Source organism: Cheilinus undulatus, linkage group 18 (genome assembly GCF_018320785.1).
Source record: "Cheilinus undulatus linkage group 18, ASM1832078v1, whole genome shotgun sequence".
Classification (NCBI taxonomy): domain Eukaryota; kingdom Metazoa; phylum Chordata; class Actinopteri; order Labriformes; family Labridae; genus Cheilinus; species Cheilinus undulatus.
Genome location: NC_054882.1, coordinates 16,644,994 through 16,666,159, shown reverse-complemented (window position 1 = coordinate 16,666,159; position 21,166 = coordinate 16,644,994). Strand labels below are relative to the sequence as shown.

The 21,166-nt window shown below is 39.2% G+C and overlaps 1 protein-coding gene across 1 annotated transcript in view; it reads right to left on the bottom strand.

Moving 5' to 3' along the window:
• spred1 (sprouty related EVH1 domain containing 1) overlaps positions 1 to 21,166 on the bottom strand; it is a 52,049-nt gene that overhangs the window by 6,311 nt on the left and 24,572 nt on the right. Inside the window, exons 3-5 of the mRNA XM_041812371.1 lie at positions 18,532 to 18,700; positions 13,541 to 13,587; positions 66 to 218 (exon numbers count right to left, since the gene is read on the bottom strand). Of these exons, the coding sequence (XP_041668305.1) occupies positions 66 to 218; positions 13,541 to 13,587; positions 18,532 to 18,700 (369 nt within the window). The remainder of the gene's footprint in view (positions 1 to 65; positions 219 to 13,540; positions 13,588 to 18,531; positions 18,701 to 21,166) is intronic.

The following is a 21,166-nucleotide window of genomic DNA, read 5'->3' as shown; positions in this document are numbered from 1 at the left end:
TGGTTGAGAATATTCCATACCCAAGAATCCATATTTTCACCAGAATCAAATGTGATTTTGCAGACCTGGGGAGGCAGGTAGCGACGGTTACTCCTGGGGAACTCGTCAAAGGGTTGCGCGGTGACGTAGCAGCTCCTGAATGGCTCGGAGGAGACAACGTTGTTCGGAGAGAAGGGCTCTTTCACGGGCGTACAGATGGAGGGGGGCTCATCACACACCTGAGGAAATAAGGAAACAAGTTTACACTAAAAAATGAATTAAAAGGTAAAATTATACATCTTAGGGGGATAATTTAGACCCTGGTAGTTTTTGGTTTTTGTACAATAATTTTGTTTCTGTGTGCAAAGTAAAATAATGTTAGAATCCCAAAATAAAACTAGGATGTTTGGCTGTGTTGAAAATGCCTTGCTCTGTATAACAGCACTTGGAATTCTTTAAAAAAATAACATTTTCAACAATCATTTTGTCTTCATCTGTATGTGCAGATTAAATTCACTGGAAAAATCAACTACAAACAGAAAAGATCAATAAGATCTAATTCTAGAGAACACTTCTGCTTTGCACCTGCTGTGTTTTACATCTCAATCTTTATCACCATTACTCTTTTAACAGCAGTTGAGCTCAATTCATGTTCTCTGACCACAGCTGTTTTGACTCATGCTGTGTAGGCTATGTGTTCCTCTTGTGTCCAACAGGGGGCACCATGCACCCAGGCTGAGTAGAAACGACTGCTGCGTGGTGATGACTCAAGGCCCTTCTGTTGAGTCTCTATCAGCTTTATTAGTGTTCCCACAAAAAAATTTAACTGATGCAAAATCTGCAAACACGATCAACCTATAGACTCATATATATATATATATATATATATATATATATATATATATATATATATATATATATAACGTGCAAAAACCCCAGCATGAATATTTCTGATCTCATCTCATGACCTCAAAAGGGAAGCTTTCTACTGACATCAGAGCAAGAAGTCTATAAATAACATCTTGTGAATGCAGCAGTCTTCATCAAACACATTTAAAAATATGAACAGAAAAGCACATCTATCGTCCTCTTCAAATCCAACAGAAAAAGAAACAACAGTTAAATACTTCAGGCAACAAAAATCAAAAGTGTTGGCCATTCATGATTCATATGTGCAGAGGTGATGAGAGATGGGGGAGGATAGTTGGTTGTTATATCAAGAGTTGTGTGACTATTTTTCATCTGAGCAACACCATCTGTATAACTTCCAGCCTGTTATGCAAAAAACATTATATCATGTATGTAAATTATACAGAAACAGGCTGAACAGTGCTGAGAAAGGTCAATTTATAAATTAATATTGGTGCTTCTTCATGAGCCACAGCAGAGAAAACATGCATGCAAATAAGTACTCTCTCTTTCTATTCTCTTATTCTTAAAGCATAAATCTGCTGCCGGAGGGTAGGCGTCTGAGAAGTTTCAATTGAGCACTGCCAAAACAGTTTGCATTTCTCAATGTGAAGATTTTCAATGACTGGTTAAGTTTGACAAAAGAAAGCAGAAAGCAAGATGTGTATTTCAAAAGCACTACCTACAGATGTACAGGACAAAATCAGCAAAGAGCTTTGTCCACAACCAGACTCCTCACAGTAGCTCTAAGCTGTTCCTTCATTCTCACTACAATTTACAGAAAAAGTGCAAAATCAAAAACTTCTAGGACTGTACCTCTCTTAAAGTCCTGTTAAAAACTGCACAGTAGATGTGACAGATCTCTTTACATACACAAATGCACAACACTAATTCCAAAAAAGCTGGGATGTTGGGTATAATCTAACTGAATACAGAACATGATGTTTGACACTTCATTAGTTTAAAAACAGCACCACGACAATGCTGAACCAGGGAAATGTCACTGTTTTTGAAAAATTACACACAAATTTTGCATTTGATGCAAACACAATTAACCTTATTAACTGTGAGATGCTTCATATGATGTTTTCTAAGCATTTTTTTTTTTACTTTTCCAAGTCTTTTTATGCATCAAATTCAAACTTGGTCAATTATTTTCCAAAAACAATTACATTTCTCTGGTTAAACATCTGAAATGCTGTCATGTTGCTAATCTTTAATTAGGGATGCTGAATAATATTGCTATGATACTAGTATCTGCAGCCCATAGCCTTTTAAGTTAATGATCATATTGGCAGACATGAGAAATTTCTGTCAGTATTTGCAGTCAATATGCATCAGCCATGCATATGCTATATAGACAAAAGTATTTGTCCACCTAACCATTACACCAACAGGAACTATAATGACAATATACTCAACTACAGGTACTCTAATATGAAGTTGGACCCCCTTTTGCAGCTTGGTACTCGATAAAGTTGAGGTCAGGGATCTGTGCAGCCTAGCCGAGTTCTTTTACACTGAACTCATCAAACCATGTCTTTATAGTCCTTGCTTTGTGCACTGGGGCACAGCCATGTTGAAATAGAAATGGGCCTTCCCCAAACTGTTTTCACAAAATTGGAAGCACAGCATTGTCCAGAATGTCTTGGTATGCTGATGAATTAAAACTGTCCTTAAGTGGAGATAAGGGGCTGAGCCCAAAACCAAACTTCACAGTTGGCACAATGCAGGCAGGCAGGGAGGAAGGTAACATTCTCCCAGCATCCGCCAACCCAGACTCACTGAAGTGACTGCCAAACAGAGAAGCTGATTCATCTCTCCACAGAAAACGTTTCCACTGCCCCACAGTCCAGTGTATGCATCCTAAACATGGCATTGGACCTGGTGATGTGAGGCTTGTATGCAGCTGGTTGGCTATGGAATCATCATGCACCCTAGCAGTTGTTGACCCTGCTCTGTGATGCTGTCAGTCTTCTACTTAATGGCTGAGTTGCTGTTGTTCCTAAATGCTTCCACTTTCTAATAATATCACTTTCAGTTGACTGTGGTATATCCAGCAGGGATGAAATTTCACATACTGCAAAGGTGGCATCAATCACAGTACCTCACTTGAAGTCACTGAGCTCTTCAGAACGACCCATTTAGGATCACAAATGTTTGCCAAGGTAGACTGCATGGCTAGGTGCTTGTTTTTAAACACCTGTGGCAACAGGCCTGACTGAAACTCCTCATTTCAATAAATGCAAATACATTTGTTCATATAGTGCATCTGCTGAAAGGAGTCTGCATTTCAAAGAAAATTTATATTTAAATTCACTTAGAAAAAAATTCAAAGGTTCTAACAGATGGAACTGGATGGAGGTTAGCGTTTGTTAGCTTGATGCTAACACATAATTGAAGCTGATTTTAATCAGCTAACAGGTTTTCCATTGCTTGGTGCTTATTCTAAATTAAGAAAATATATTGGAGAATACAAAGTTAAGTTTAAATTCAGCGGTTCAGTACATTTTCCTTAGAGCCCCCTCAAACTTGTATCTAAAGAAAGCTGAATGCCAACCTGTTTTAACTATTCAAGAACTGTATTATGATATTAGTAAATACGTGGCAATGTAATTTTGACAACCTAAGAGCAGACAAAGCCTCCCCCTATGGTGTCCAGGTCCCCAGTTTGGGAACCAGTGGTTTAATTGTTTAGTTTCATAGCATCTGGGTTGTGTCACTGGTTTGATTACTGCTTTCTTCTTCTTCTTCTTTTGTCATTTAATGGCAGTTAGCAAACAGCTTTCAGATGCACTACAGTCACTGCCTGGTGGTATTAAAAACAGGCACTGGTAAAATGTTAGAAAAATATAGTTTAAAATTAAGATAGTTGCATGGAATTCTCTTCTTTTAAAGGTAGTGACTGAATATTCAATAATTATTGTCCATCTCTAAGGTGACCATTACTTTTGTGGAGTTTTAGGCACAACCGTGTACATACTGGTACCAATATCAGCAAAAATGAGTTTGTATCGGCGGGAATCCAGCGACGTGCAACCCCTTCAAATTGTTACTCTGTTTTTATTTACATCTTGAAAATTGTCCCAACTTTTAAGGGACTGGAGTTGTATGTAAAGCTTGTACACACTAGCTAACAGTCTTTTTCCCACACACACCCCGACCTCATCAAGGCAGGGTTATTCCTCCCTCTCTTCTCCTTCTTCCTCCCTCTCTCTCTCTCTCTGCTCTGCGTGTGGAGGAGGCTGCTGGCTCTGGTTAGTCAGTGCCGTGTGTAAAGTAGCCCACGCCAGTCCTTTAACGCACAGCGGAAATCTGGTTTGCTCCCAGCTGCTGCTACAGTAATTACTGTCCTGTGGTTGCTAAGAGATGCTTCCTTTGACTTCTTTTTTTCCTCTCTTTCTCTTCTTTCTTTCCCTTCTCTCTCTCTCTCTCTCCTTTGCTTGCCCCCCTCCCTAACCCCAGACTGCAAACACATGGTGTGTGTATGTGTGTGACTTTTCTCCTTCTTTGCCTCCAAACATACCAAGTGGTGTAACACACATCTAGAGCGTCTGCAGGGAAATGTGAGGAACAGGAGACAGTTGAGGGAGAGAAGAGAAAGAACAGAGCAGGAAAAAATGACTTTGTGTTGTAGTCGTGTGTGTGTGCGATAGAGAGAGAGGGGGAGAGAGAGAGGCCAAAGAGTCTGCCGAGGGAATGTCATAAACCAGCTCCAGCTGGAGAAATGCAGAACAGAACTTAAAAAGCCAGATGACAGCTGTGTGTGTATGTGAGAGAAAGAAAGAAAGGAGCGAGGGGTGGGGGTGGGGTTGAAATGGGAAACAGACTTGGGCTTCCTTTTAAAGCGCTTGACTAAGCCCCACCATTCAAAGGCATGCGTGGGGGCCAATGTGGAGCTGAGCTGACCCTGGAGATGTGGCTGGGTGAGAGAGGAGAGGAGACGAGTGGAGAGGAGAGAGAGGGGATGGAGGTGTTGGGAGCCAGGGGCAACCTGGCACCACACCAACATCAGGGATCCATGCACTTCCGCCCTGAAAGGCACGGGGGGCTCGGGACAGGGAGGGCCAGGGGTCAGCCCACATGCTGGAAACATGCAGGTCATGCTGAATCTCAGAGGAGAAGGGAAAAGATGATGTGCATATGCAGGCGTTTGATGGTTTACATCTTTATACATGTGCTTCTCACACTTTAGAAACAGGCTTGGCTCAATGTGGCAAATCCTGAGTAGTGTTTGTCATCTTTGTCTCATTAGCTCATAAAGAAAAGAGTAACAAACAAGTTCAAGGCTACTCCACATGTGTCCCTTTATCAAAATGACTGAATTTATTGGGTTTGCAGCCAGGAGTTTAAATTCTCTCTCATGTGTAAAAGCTAGGTATGAAGCTACAGCTAGTGGTTGGTAAAAAAAACAAATAAAAAAGACCACAACACTATTCTGGTAAGGCTTTCTCAACACAGCTCCATAAAAACCTTGCCTTGAGGATTAAAATAACACTTTGATCATTTTAGAAATGCTTTTATTCACTTTATCCTGAGAAATATATGACAAAGATAGCACTATTATGCATCCTTAAATGTGCTGCTTTAGCCGGCTACTGCTGATAAGCAAAGTTTGGCGAAGAGACTAGAGACAAAGTAACAAACACATGACTAGTGTTTAAAATGATGCAGTCCCTTTTATTAATAATCAATAACATAGAAAGCACTTGATATTTAGTCATTATCTGAATTACCAGTCAACCAGTGTTAGTTTTTCAGAGCCTACAAGCATTTATCATGACAAACAAATCTAACCCATCTTTGGCATCATCCAAAAACTAAAGCCAAATGAAAAATTTAGCTTCAGCTAACAACATATGAGAAACAGCACCAAGCAACACAGTAGCAGCTGGAAAATGGGAAGAAATGCCATAAGCGCACTGTGTCAGTGGCACCCAGGTTTCAGTACTGATTGGCTGATAGCCAATCAGATAGTACTGTGGGTGGGACATTAGACGTGAGAGTTGAGCTAAAGCAGATGCATTTTTTGATATCTGTAAAATAATTAGCAATACATAAAATCAACCAAATGATAAATATCAGCCTAAATAATCAATCAAGCTTCTGTGTATGAAAGAAGTACTGTCTAACCTGCACATGTACATGGGGAATGTTTTGGTGCACAAATGTGACAAAAGTATTGGTGCAATTTTGTCCAGATCTGTCAAAAAACTGCAGGTCTTATCACAGATTTTCCAAAGCTGATTGTGTTTAATCTCGTTAGGACCAAAGATTATAACATGGATTTTACCATGGAAAAAGGAACTTGTTATAGACTGAAAAGGTCATTAAGGTAATGGTAAAAAGTAAATATTTAACAACTCAAGGTGCAGATGACTTCTGACTTGCTCACTGAGCTGTCTGAGAGTTTTTTAATGTGAAATGAGACATTAAGAAGCAGTGGTGTTTTTATTTTACTTCACTGTGGCTGCAGGGAGACACTGCAGAAGTTTGCCAACTATTTTGCAACTATATTGCTAACAAAAATCTACCAGACACTGGGTTCCTAGGATGTTTTTTTTATTGCTGTGGTATCAAAACTGGAATTAAAACAGCTTGGTTTTGACCATTTGGCAACCCTTGTATGTCCTAAGTTGGGATGCACAACATTATTAGCATGATATCAGTATTGGCAGATATTAGCATATAGAGTGAAAAAATCTATTTACTAAAATATTGCAATATTTCGCAGCATGGTACTTCATCAAATCGCTAAAGTGCTGTATCACTATTTTATTGATTAAAATTTCCCTTTCTTTCAGTAGTTTTGTGTTGTAATTCAACCTCCAAACACTAGTGGGCAGCAGACATTCCTTCTCCTCTTCTCTTTAGATGAAAAAGAGCTTGTGAGCCCTCTTCATCTTAATCCTCAGATTGTACAAAGAAAGTTGTAATGCTAGATGATGGAGGACTATATTTTTCATTAATAGTCTTAACATGCTTGTATTTCTGTATCTTAAGAACAACTTAATTTGGTTCTATTATATTCTGTTTTATATTGATTTAATATTACATAGTAATCATACATGTATCGCAACAGATCATATCAGCACCCCTGTATCACAATGCATATCAGATTGCCAATAAACAGCCCTATTAGCTTAAAAATTAAGTAATCTGTATTGACAGATGTGAAATTTTTAGCTGATATTTAAAGCGATATAAAAAATCCGCCCAGTTCAGCTGTAAATATTGTCCATATGAACACATAAGTTAATGAAGTTTGAGGCTGAACCAACAGACCTGTCAGTTGAAGTGTTTTTCTTTATCTATTATCATATTTTAAAGTGGGGCTGGAAAATTAATCGCAAATTAGATTAAATTGCAAATGGCCTGCTGCTATTTTCGAATCGCAGAAGGTGCAATATTTCTTTAACCTGAAATTTGTGTCAAAAGACCAGTTTGAAACTTCTTGCACTCTACTTGCAGCAGAGATGTTATACTTTACATATCATGTACTTATTCTAGTAGCATAATTTTAGAATAGTGTTAAAAATCCTATTTTCCTTATTTTTGTATTTTTTTCTTGTTAAATATGTGAATTATATAAACATAATCATTCCCTTTAATACAACAGTTCCTAACCAATTTGCAAAATGAGTCAAAATCATTACAATTACATATTTTACACAATTGTCAATATGTAATATAAATCTAATATCTAAACTAATACTGTGTTGGCTACAGTATAGAATGAATTATTTCTTGTTTTTGTTGGAAAATGCATGATGAGGAACCTAAGAAATAAAAACTGTTTAATTGCAATCGCAATATTGGGTTAAAAAAAAAAAAAAAAAAACAATTAGATGATTTTCCCAAATCAATCAACCCTACTTTAAAGTGTGTCTTTAGGACAGAAATGTGTTAATTTTTTCATTCTCAAGGTCTGATCTACATTTAAACTTTGGTATCAGCAAAAATTAATTTGTAGATATCGGTAAATATCCAAAATCGTGCATCCCTAGTCCTAAGGGATCAAAATCAACCGACACCAACTCCAAAGCTTAAATTTTCATTCCAAACTGTCTATGTAATAAGAGTTTAAAAGCCATATTCTTAAATTAAATGTGTAAATCTACAATCTGGGTGTTAAAATATATGAAATATATACTATATAAAAAATAGTTGTTAACAAATAAAAAGAAGTGCTGGTTTGTGAATTGTGTTTCCAGCCTTCATACTAACTAAGAAGAGGCAAACAATAGCTTTATATGAATTAAGATATATAAATCAGCAACAAGGCTATGAAAAAGACCTATTAAAATCCCAACCTGTTCTTTTTAGCTCAATCTTTCTAACTCTAAAGTGTTTATGAAGTTTTACAGAGACACACCAAACCAGTTAGAGTGTTCCTGGTCTATGAGGCTGTAAAAGTCAACTGCCCAACAAAACCTCGGTGTACTCAACTGATAAGAGAAAACTTCCTGCCCTGCTGAATTAGACGTGGATGTTTTACTGTGGCATTCAGGAGGGAGAAATATTTACTTTGTTCTTGTGGTGGTACGGATAATTCCTGTCAGTGGGTCATCACAGCTGAGAGGGGAGTTTGTGCCACCACTTTTTTATACGGGTGAAATGAGTTTCATGTGCATAAAATGTTTGTGAGTGAGAGGAAGAATGTGGTAAGCTTGTGAAGGGCATAAAAGAGGGTGCCGAGCCTCAGCGGGCAGGATGTGGGTGGAGAAGTCCGTCTTGATCGCATCCACATTGACACACATATGCACACGTATACACAATAACATGCCAGATACAACACACCAATAACTGCTGAAATGCGAGGCTATCATGAATTTTTTACGGGTGCCTGAATGCCTACAAGGTTTGATGGTGACCTTACATGCTGGTGAGACAAGAATCTCAACCAGGCCGAAGTCTGGTGTTTCTAGAAGGAGCTGCAGTGGAAACTTTGTGTTATAGTATAATCACAAACAGTTAATATCACACCTTGTTGTATGCTGGTATGTGCTACTTTATTTCACTTCTCTTTCTATGTAGCCCAGGTCTCTGACCGCAACATTCAGATGCCAAATCACCATGGTGACACCCTCGGTGGCTCACTCACTGAACCTTGTGAACACCCCCTTCAACCCCCCCCCCCCCCCCCCAGTTGCAACCCTCCTGCTGCCTAGCAACAGTGGTGCCATTGGATTTCCTGTATGTTCAGACTGATTCAGAGGAACTTCGCCACAGGAAGAGGAAGGCAGCTCTCTTTCCTCTACTCTCCTTCCTCTCCATCGATATGCAGGATTTAGGATGCTAGGCAGGTGGTGACAGAACTTTGGAGATTTCAGTAAACTTGCTTGCTTTTTCAAGTTGGAGCTTTTGGTACACCAGACACTTCTAGGGGACAGGTTTGCAGGATAACTTATGATATGATAATAAATGAAAACATAAATTAACTTAACTGTGGCTAAGTCACTGCAAGAGCTCCCTTACGGGATTCTTCCTCTCACTCAAAAACATTTTATGCACATGAAACTCATTTCACCCGTGTAAAAAAGTGGTTGCACAAACTCCCCTCTCAGCTGTGATGACCCACTGACAGAAATTATCCGTACCACCACAAGAACAAAGTGAATATTTCTCCTTCCTGAATGCCACAGTAAAACCTCCATGTCTAATTCAGCAGGGCAGGAAGTTTTCTCTTATCAGTTGAGTACACCGAGGTTTTGTTGGGCAGTTGACTTTTACTGCCTCATAGACCAGGAACACTCTAACTGGTTTGGTGTGTCTCTTTAAAACTCCATAAAAGCCTTGGAGCTAGAAGGATTAAGCTAAAAAGAACAGGTTGGGATTTTAATAGGTCTTTTTCATAGCTTTGTTGTTGATCAGTTTATCTCAATTCATGTGAAGCTATTGATGGCCTCTTCCTTGTTTGCATGAGTAAGTATTAAGACTGGAAACAGGGGGAAACTGCTGCTGTGAGTAGTGGCTTTAACTTGATTCCTATGCATTCAGTTTTTTGTTCCTATTACAGAAGCATAAAACGAAACTGTAAGGTTTACTGTAGAGTTGGTAGTAGGTTGGGTTTGATCTCTTAGGACAAATTAGGGTTGCCAATGGTCAAAACCAAGCAAGACCAGCACAACAAAAGTGGCACTTTCTTGTTTTTAATTAGGGATTAGATTTTTGCAGATATAAGATAAGGCAATATTTACAAATGGCAATTTTAAAAGTTTAGCTCTAACCTAAAACTTTAGTCTTTAAAACCCATTCTTAAACTTATTAGGCCAATATTTACAGCTGACATCAGATAAAAATATTGTAGGGGTCAGAGGTAAAAAAGTGCACAGCTACTGTACTCAAGTAAAAGTACAGTTACTCTGGTAACTGAGTAGTTACTCAGGAGTTGTACAGAAAAGTATGATCTTTCCTTATTAACAAGAACAACAAAAAATAAATCTCCAATCAGGATGTGTTCAGGTAAAGTCACACCTCTTTAATAAAGTAAAATACACAGCATAACTGACAGTTGAACTCAAATAAAGTTATATTTAAAACTTTACAAGTGTCAGTATTGTTCTACAATATATATGGTTAAACTACAGGTGAGCAACTTTAAGGAAGACCTAAAGTCATATATGAGAATTCTATCCCAGTGGACAACTTCACTCATCGTGCCAATGTGTCACAAAAACAACGCCAGGCATATGGCCAAAAGAACCAGCAGCGATCACTGTACAACAGATAACACCCAAACATTACTTAACACATCCAAACACTCAGACCAACGGCATGATTTAAAAGAACTCCACCCACACATCCCCCGGATGTGAAAAATTAAAAGTAGGGATGCATAATATTGGATTTTTGCCGACAACCGATATTTTAAAACTCATTTTGGCTGATACCGATATTTAATTACATTTTTTCCACTGTAAAAAACACCAATTCCATCCTGTACTACAAATATTTTTTTTCTAAGTATTGGTAGTCTATTTTTTTTACAAACTGACAAAACTTTTTTTTTTTTTTTTTTTTTTTTTTTTTTTCAATTAGAAATGAAGGATGTATTGTTTTTCCAAATACAGCCATACACTAATGAAAAACTTACAGTAATGTCCTTGGGTTACATGCGCATTACATGCTACATGTATTTCTAACAGTACAGCCAAAGTCAACTACAGCTTTGAGGGCAAAAAACAGCAGCAAAATAACCTGCTGACGATGAGCTCCCGGTAGCAAAAAAAGGAAATAGCTTATACATTTAGATTGATTTTCCTTATTATTCAGCCAGTTTGCAGGATGGCTCCCTGAGATACTCCTTACAAACGGCTTTAAATAACAACAACAGAAAGACAGATGCTTCAATCCAAAAAAATCTAGCTATAGTTCAGAGCTTAAATATGATTGAAAATATGATATGAAAATTTTAGAGACTCGAGATGAACAAAAGAAAACTAATAAACCTAAAAAAAATTCAACTGAAGTCGTTCTCCTGATTCTGCTTTATACAGCACTAACTAACTAAGCAACCAAGTTTAAAGGGGATTTCACTGTAAACAGCTCTGTAACAACACAGTGACATCCACATCTCTATGCTGGAGACAGGACACCTGCAGAGTGTACGCCATACATACTTGGCACACAGAAGTCCTTTACTGCTTCTGCCGTGTTTCGCACACTGTCACCTAGCACGACATGCATGTTCTTTTTCTCTGTTTTCCATATCTGAAACATGTTATCAAAAGCGGCTGCAACTGCGACTGAGTGAGCACACCTGTGAGTGTAGGACAGGCTTTTTAAGAGTGAAATCCTCATATCCACTGAGGCAGTGAGGCTCAACATGCTAACAGGACAAACACTTCATGTCCATATATCCATGGTATAACGAGGAGCTTCTCTACGTGACTGGAAACGCAGCTTTGCAGTTCAGGTAAGGCTATAAGCGCCTGATAGGTGTAACGTAGCAGGGATTTAAATGCATCATTAGCCCGCGGAAGCCCGTACATTCTAACATGCTGAAAGGCTGATTATCAAGAGCTATAAATTCAGTGATTTTCCTGTTCAGCTTCTTACCTTCGGGTGGTCGGTGCTGTAATTTTTAGTGTTGTCGAGTGACTTAAGTAGAGGCTGTTGACGAGTTTTCCCTGGTACAAAGTTTTGTCATTCTTTACCTTAAGAAAGTCCTAGTAGTCATCAGGGTGATGGTTTTTTAGGTGCATAATAAGGCTTATTGTCGAGTCCTCCTCGCATCACATGTACTTTACAAGCGATGCAAACAGCTACTTTGCTGTCTTGTTCCCACATCTCAAACTTCTCCTACACAGCCGACATGTTGAGTTCGTTGTTGGCGCACGTCTGGTGTCATTGCGTGCACTTAATTATGACGTCACATTATCAGCCATACCGATCGGCGTATCAGCAAAGATGATTCCCAAACATGGTTAAGGAAACATTTAGATAACCATCTAATAGGCTTTCTTTTGAATTTCAAATCAAGTGTTGTGCCATTCAGACTGAAATGCAAATTCAAAATATACTTATGTTAGAAAACCTGTGGAGTATAAGCCTTTATAAATACAGAGACCCATTGTCTTTTCTCATTTGTCAACTATCATCTTGAATGAGGCAAAAGTGATTAATTGAAAAAAAAAAAAACATACCATGCATGAATTATGAGTGCTGTTACACTCCTACAAACTACAGTCTAAAAATGACTAAAGCTGAATAAACACTTCTCCAAAAAAGTCAACAGTTATTTATCAATCATCCCACAAAGGTAGCAACTATTACAGGTTTCTCGCATGTGCTGGAATTCATTGCCAGGTACTGAATCCAACTGTGTTTACAAGTCCCTGAAGGTGTCTTTTCACCTACTTTGCAATCACAAGTAGAACAGGTGACTGGCGTTTCTGTAAAAGGCCTCATATCTTACATAAATAAACATGGGTGTGTAGACTTGAGCTATATACCTGCTGCTGCTCTGTCAGAAAGAACCAGGCACTTTTTAACCACACATTATAATAAGCACAACAGGACAGGACTGGGCGGATATGTAAAAGATACAACAGTTCAGAAACTGAACAAAAGAGACCCAGTTCATGACGAGACATACTCCTTTTGGAGAAATCACAAAATATTCTCAACAAGCTGCCTTTTGAAGAGCTCCTGAGGCGATAGTTATCATATCGGCATCATTGTAAGTAGAGGGACAGCTAGCGAGTTAGATTGATAGAGACAGCTAAGCCTGCTCAAGCACATTTGCTGGCCAACACCCAGCTTCACCTCAGGGTCTGGCTGGCACCGCTTTAAACACCTGTAAATCTCCAAGAACAACTGTTGGAAAACAAAGGCAGGTGTCAGTGCCTGGGTGGGACACATCAGACTTATGGCTCAGGTTCTAGCTATGACCTGCATCCTATTTAAAAGGGCGTGAAAAGCTGAGCGATAAATCTCTCTGTTGAAAACCCACACTTCTTGCCCTATGACATTACAATGATCAATTTCCCACTCTGCAACACAAAGATGATGAATTAAAAACACACTATGATTTCTTTAATATGTTTGATTTTCAGCAGTCAAACAGAGAAGTCTGAGACGACACATGTCCATTTTCACTGTGCTTTTTTCTGTTTCAGCTAGAATCGCTAAACTCAGTTTTACTCACCGGTAGTCCATCCTCAGGTGTATCCCCTTCCCCAAACGACCGACAACCTGGAGGATAGAAGGAAAACAAAGAAAGGGAGGATTAGCAATGATTTTCATTAAAGTTACAGTTAAATAATAAAGTTATTTCACTGTATTGAATGGTTTCAGAATAAAGAGACAAAAAAAGTTATTGAAACTGAAAGGAAATCACACATCTGACACACTCATACCCATATCGATATGTGATATATAATTAGATTATATTTCTCGAAACTGTTTGACTCCAATGTTAGTACATGTTTATAGTAAATCCGCTTTTTTTCCCCACACACTAGCATTATCTAAAGGGGAAGTGGAAGCTTCTTAGTGTCATTGGGACATGCTTGAGTTTCCATATAAATATAAATGTTACAACTGAATTCATTCTGACCTTGGCTTTTACATCACAAGCAAATTCTGGATCTAAACCATTGTGTATGACAGACTTGGAGGCTGAGCTACATATCTCATGTATCAGGCTGACCATGCTACTGGTTCTCATGAACAAAGAGAACAAAACTTTCAATTGTGTAACTCAAGAAAGACACTTGTGTTACTGATATTTCACCAGAAAATGCTACTTTTATCAACCCTTTTGTGCTAAAAAATTAGGCTGACATCTTACACTTTGAACACCCCTGTGTCTAATAAATATCACTGTGGTTATTTGATATAAAATACTATGCAACACTGTATTATAAAAGTCCTACAAGAAAATAGCTCTGCTAAGTTCTACTTAATTCTTTTATAACATTTTAACCATTTTCAGCATTAGGATTATAGTAAAGTGTTGACATCTTAAAATGCTCACAGAGGTCAGCAAATAAAACATCTTGTATGATTTAAGTGCAAGAGTTTTCCAAGAGCGTTGCTTTATTCTGCAAGGTGGGAGACAAGGTTCAACAATGACAGTGAAAAATCAAAAAACGAATTTAGAATGCAACATTTTTTACATATCAACTAGAACACATATGTCCCCAAATCTGTTTTGATGCAGCTCTGCAATAACCAGAATAACAATATTTAACTAAACAGGGAAAAAGATGGTAGTTCAGTATGACCAGAAGCCTAGCACACTTGTTAAGGCCTATGATCTGCTTTTTGCCTTATGCTCTTTCAGCTGCATGTCTGGAGTAGTAGTAGTAGTAGTAGTAGTAGGGATGCATGATATTGGATTTTTACTGATATCCAATATGACTGCATTTAAAATTAATTTTTTTCCAATACTTAAATAAATACCAATATTCACATGTACGTCAAGCCTAAAACTTCAGTCCTTCAAACATACAATTTAAATTTTTACAGATAAACAAATTTCCTTACAAATGTCCTTACAGTCCATGTCTGAATGCTTTTGTCGATTTAGTGTTTGTCTATTTCTTGGGGAAAAGTATTTTTATCACACAAAAAAATCACACTATTCCAATGTGTTTACTACAAATGCTCAAATTGCGATAACAGTGAATTGTGATTAACTGCGCAGCCCAAGTGCAGTGAGGATGAAAGAATTCACTCCACTGTGTCAAACTCATTCAGTCCATCAGCCTGTCTGTGAATGTCACACTGAAAAAAAGGTGTGTATGTGTGTAGGCATTTCTCCACTACAGAAAGGAAGATGCTTCCTGCAGCACGACTTTGGTGGTGTTGGGCCTCGAAGCTGCCTGAGCCATGTGCCTGGGGTTGCCATAGCAACAAAGGACTGCAAGACTGATACACACACGTGCGCTCTCTCTCTCTCTTTCTCGCTGCTCCCCCCAACACACACTCACGCAGCAGTCCGGCAGCAGAACGATGCAACAGGAATACAGAAGAACCTGCCCGCCTGAGCTGAAGAGAGGCATTACACAACAACACCGGCAGAATACACAAGATGCCAGGAGAGGAGAGAGGAGGCAGTGGAGGACAACAGGAAGGAAAGAGAGAGAAGTGAAGGCAGAAGGGAGATGAAATTCTCTCTCTATCACCTGCTGCAGCTGACACTCACAGGAAGAGTTAGTGTGTTAGACAGAAACTGTCCATTCTCTGGATGAGTGGAGAGGATATCACAATGACCAGCAACAACAGATGTTTACTTATCTTCTGTTTATTTCTCTGTTAAATGTTTGGTCCAAAAGACAGGAAACAGAGAGCAAGAGCTGCAAGAGTTAAATGAGACTCCTTCACAATGCTGCAAAATCCCAAAATACTCACTTTGAAATACAAGAGTACCAAAACTACAGCAAATATTTACATAAGAAAGGACGCTTTAGCACGAGAATGATTACAGACCATCAAAATATGGTCTGCTGAATTTTCTATTCATTTTTTTTAACATAAAAAAAATTATGAAACCACTGCCAACCACCATCAAAGCAGCCCTGACCTGAGAAATCACAAAATCATCCTTTGATTATCATAGTGTTATGTTTACAGCAATCAATGCTTCTATGCACTCCATTTTCAGCCTTATTCACAGGCAGAGTCATCTACAAAGCCAGCCATGATAACCTTTTACCTCGACTATGTGCGGACCTGTGCCCAGGAAGTTAAAATCTCTGATAAAATGCTTGTGGTGGAAGAGGAGCGACTGATTCCCAGCAGTGATAAAGCTTTTACGATATGTTCTGCGGTGCCTCCTTTGTGCTCCCCAGGGTTCCCAGGTCCACAGAGTAAAAAGAGATTATAGCTGCCGAACGAGCCAGCCAGCCTCTTGTGTAACACGGGGCTGGGTGGCAGATTGCTGAGCTGGCGATTCTCCTGCTAATTGGATGACTTTGCAACCTCTGGCACTGTGCTGAAAAATAATGCTTATCAGGGCCCAAAGCTGCTAACTAAACTGTCAGGCTGAACTCCAACCAAGTGGGATACTGAGCTTAGCTTAAAAAAAAGACAGACCAAATCAGGGATGACTGGATACTTGCCAATATCTGATGTGTTATTTACAAATTAATTTTAGCCGATACCGATATTTAAATGTAGTTCTGACCAAAAACTTCAGTCCTTAAAACATACAAGAATGAACATCTAAGAACGAACCAATGCATTCCTTAAAACACACTTAAAAGTGTAAGGAAGGATGATGAATAAAGAAAGACTTCAGCTGAAGAAGATCCATTTAGTCCAGCCTTAAACTCCACTAACTTATTTGTTTGTATAGCCAATATTTACAGCTGATATAGGCAGATTTTTACAGCCAAAATACAGACTGTATGAGCAGACATTTTCATATCTGCTGAGAGTGATAATTAGCTTTTTTAAGCCAATCTGCCGATAACAATATCATGCCAATAATATCGTGCATCCAAATCTAATCTTTCCTTCACTCATGCATTTGTGAAATGTTCTAAAAAATTCCAGGGCCCCTGAAATCTCATGTCCCTTACCTCCGCCTGTCCCAGTTACAGGAAGCAAGACATGACACCGCAAAAATCCAAAGTGGTGTACAAGACTACAGAGTAAACAACATAAGAAAAGTTTTTGCCTTTCTATCAATGCTAGCTGTCATGGATGTATTTATTAGGGGTGGACCGATATTTGTTTTTCAGGGCCGATATCTGTAAAATAAAATGCTGATACTGATTATCAGCTAAATGCCAAATATTGCTCTCAATGATTGCACTGGCCATGCAAACCTCACTAGTGAGCAGTTCTCTTCTGCTGTGATGCAAATCTTTTGCCCCAAATTCACACCAAACTGTAACTGGGGGTCCAGCAGTTAAAGTCGTGTTAAATAAGGTCATTTCTGTTAACATAGAACTTTTCAAAAGCAATGGATCGGCCAGGCTCCATGTCTGTCATCAGGCAAATCCATCTCGAAAAGTTCCAGACCACACCGTTTGTGCAGAACAGAGCACGGTTCAGACCAATTAGTGTCATTTGAGGAGAACAATGTAGGAGCTACAGGTAGGGTTTAGTTGTAATTGTGAGCCGATAGCAATGGCTTCCACTTAGTGGAGCCGTTAGCTTGGACGTAGCTTTAGTATAGCAGCGTTTTTATGAGAACTTCACCACAATTTTTTATATAATAGAAGAGCAAAGAGCAGCACTGAAAGCTTTTCATGAAAGATGTTTTTGCTCTTCTGCTGACCTGCTTCAGCAGGAGTTGGCGATAGTAACGGGGAAAGGAAGGTTGTAATGTAAGTTGGTAGTGATAAGCTTGGATGTAGCTGTAGAAAAGAGGCCTTGGCATAAGTTTAACCCACATCATGCTTCACTGTTGATAGACACAGTAGTGATTGCCAGTCCAGCTTCCTGGAGCTACACGTGCGTACAGCCTTACTTTTCACTTTGATTTGCCCGTCATGAAAGTGACAAGAGCAAAAGTTTGTTTAATCACAATCCAAGAATCTAAAAAAAAAGAAGAAAAAAAAAAACAGTCTTTCCCTTTACAAAAGGAGCCTTCCTAGATGATGAATGTGAAACATATCCATGCAGTGCATATACAAAACAGTCTGGCATGGCAAGTTAGTTTGCATATACTGCTAAAAACACTGCAAGAACAAGCAGCACAAAAGCCCACCCCTCAGGTTTTTAACCCTGCCTCATGTCCCACCTTCCAGCCTAGTCTTTTACAACCCTCCCTCCCCCGTCCCGTATCTCCCACTGTCTGGGCATAGCAATGCCCTGGCAGTCTCTCCAGGAAGTGAAGAGTTTATCTGGGCAGCTGGGCGCTGATAAGATAACGCATGAGGGGTCATGCTTGGGTGAATGAGCAGGTAGCAGTAGGGAAGTCATTGATGCTAATCAACGCTATGCATCTGTCCTAGAACACATGCCAGGTCAGCCATTACATGTGAATGACAAACAGGCAGCAACACAGGCGGTAGGTACCTAGTAACAGAATGCACCCATGTTCATTCACCCATATTGTTTTTTAATGTGCTGCAAGGCTGCTGACATTCAGAGAATACCACAAGCTCTTGCAGGGGATTCCAAAACCTTAACGACTGCACACGTTCAGCCACAGTTAACTAACCCCCAATGCACACATACTCTGGTTGATGTCCTCGATAGCTCGACGAATTCCCCGGTCAAAAGCTCGGGCGTCAGCTGGGCTTTGAAAAGTCAGCCCGAACTTCTTGTCGTTGATCCGCCAGTGGTGGAAGATGGGGTTGACCTTGTTGTATACAAGGTTTTTCTGCAGGACACACTCCAGCACCACCTGGAAACACACAAAATTTTACAGTAAGACACTGAAACTTAATAAAATTAGTTATAGCTTTACATTTGGTCAAATAAAAGAAGTTAAGTTTACAAATCCTTCACCGTACTCGTCATCCTAAGCTGTTTAAATGTGTCACAAGCAATCATTCTGCAATTTCAACAGTAAGACAATACAGAGGCAGAGACTAAGATAAAAGACCTGAGCCTGGATGTTCGTATAACTCTAAAATTTCAGAAATAGAAAACCTTTTTTTCTTAAATCATCCTAAACCTGATAACTTGACTCGCCTCTTTGGATAATTTGTCAAACAAATTCTAAATGCTGGGGTTTTCAAAGCACATGATGATAAAGTTGGAAAGCAGTTGCAGAAAAAGAAGGGCTGGTTGTGTATGTTTTCGAGCCAGGCAGCCCAAGTGTGTGGCAAAGCGAGAGGCTGCGTTTCCAAAGCCTATTATTAATCAGGGCTACTGGGCCGCCTCCCGGCCTTCCTCTAGGCAGATTAAATGAAATGAGAGACGGCCATTACAGTCTTTGAGGTTTTTTAAACCCATGTGCACGAGAGGTGGCTTAATGGGGTGTGAATGTGTGAGCGTGCGCGGGAAAGAACACAGGAGCTGATGTAATGAAAAGCTAAACGAACCAAGTATTACAACAACGTGCATCTTCACAATCGTGAGCCAATACTGTCACCATGACCTGGACTAGAGTCAAAGGTTGTTAAGAATAAGGGGTGGGACTTCATAGTATTTTCAGAAATCGAGTACTCACGCCTTGTTGTATATCCTAGCTTCCTGGCCAGGACAACCAGCGAGTCCTTCTTATAGGAGCTAATGCCACTTCTACTGCGACATATTTCATATGGCCCAACTTCAAAAATACTGAAATATCCCTTTAATTCTGTAATCACTGTCAACTTGTCCAAAGACCAAAACATGCTACTTTTGAGACAAAATCATTTAATCATTGTATCCTAGTTCATGCTTATATCAATGAAGCTTAGCGCTTGTTCACGTCATACCCCTAGCCACAACTGACTGATAGCCAGCTGACACCCATTATTGCCTCCCAGCACCCACAGCCAATCATGCTGCTGCTGGCAAAACTTCACCTCCTCCACCCCAGCCTCCTCCTTTATAGCTTAAAGCTGTTTGTTGCACCCTCATATTCAGATCCATGCTACTATGGCTGAATTGTTTCTGAATAAATTCACTGTTTGCAATGCAGGCTGTAATAATTGCATCTATCCATATGGCGGCATCAAGCTAAGCACTCCCTGGAAAGGCAAAGCAGCTGCTTGACTAGCATCTCTAGAGCGGAGCTTTCACCACCAAGTAAAACTGAAGTAGATCCATTTTGCAATAAAATTGTCAAATGTATGATAAAGGTATCCCTGACTAGATTTAGGTAGTAATATGGAATGATTTATTGCTTGAATTTGTTGAAAACTACATGAGATGAGGAACCTAGTAATAATCGCATATCAAATCACAATTGCAATTCTGGGGGAAAAAAAAATCGCAATTAGATTCATTTTTCAAAACCTTCGGCCCTAGTAACACCCTCTATATTGACATGTTGTCTCATACGTGGCTCTTTTAGCTGTTGTTAGTCTGTATTGTTGCTTTTACTCTGGCTCTGCATCAGCTTGCTGAAGACCTCACCTTCCAAAAATGTAATATGATTGTCTTTAGTCATCAGTTTTGTTGGATTAGCAGGCTAATTTTTTTCTGTTTTGCTATCATTGCAAACAAAGTGTGCTAACCCATGCTAATAGGGCTGTTTGTCTTTCTAGGAATTTATCCATTACCTTAGCTGTTGTAAAAACTTTGATGATGCTGTAACTCAAATGACCCCTACTGAACTATGATTGTAGAAGTTGCACCATTGGGTGCCATTTCTTTTTTCTTACTTTATACTATTTCTCACGAAGTAAATTCAGTTAAATGATTCAACAAAAATGGCTACACATCTGACACTTCATCAAATGAATTATTATAGCATAAAACAGAGCGTCCACTGTGCCTGAGTGATGAAATGCTACTCAAATAATAAAGGCGTGCATTGAGTGTCCAATGTCTCATACCAATCCCTCGTCAGCATCAAAGATTCTACAACATATCCATCCAAAAATATCCCTTACCAATTATCACCCATAATCCATAATGTTTTTATACACACTCACTGGCCACTTTATAAGGTACACCTGTTCTATTGCTTGTTAACACAATCAGCCAATCACATGGCAGCAACTCAATGCATTTACATGTGGTAAAGACAACTTGCTGAAGTTCAAACAGAGCGTCAGAATGGGGAATAAATGGAATTTAAGTGACTTTATATGTGGCATGGTTGTTGGTGCCTGACGGGCTGGCCTGAGTATTTTAGAAACTGCTGATCTGCTAGGATTTTCACGCACAACCATCCACAGGATAATGGTCTGAAAAAGGTCAGTTGTGTGGATGA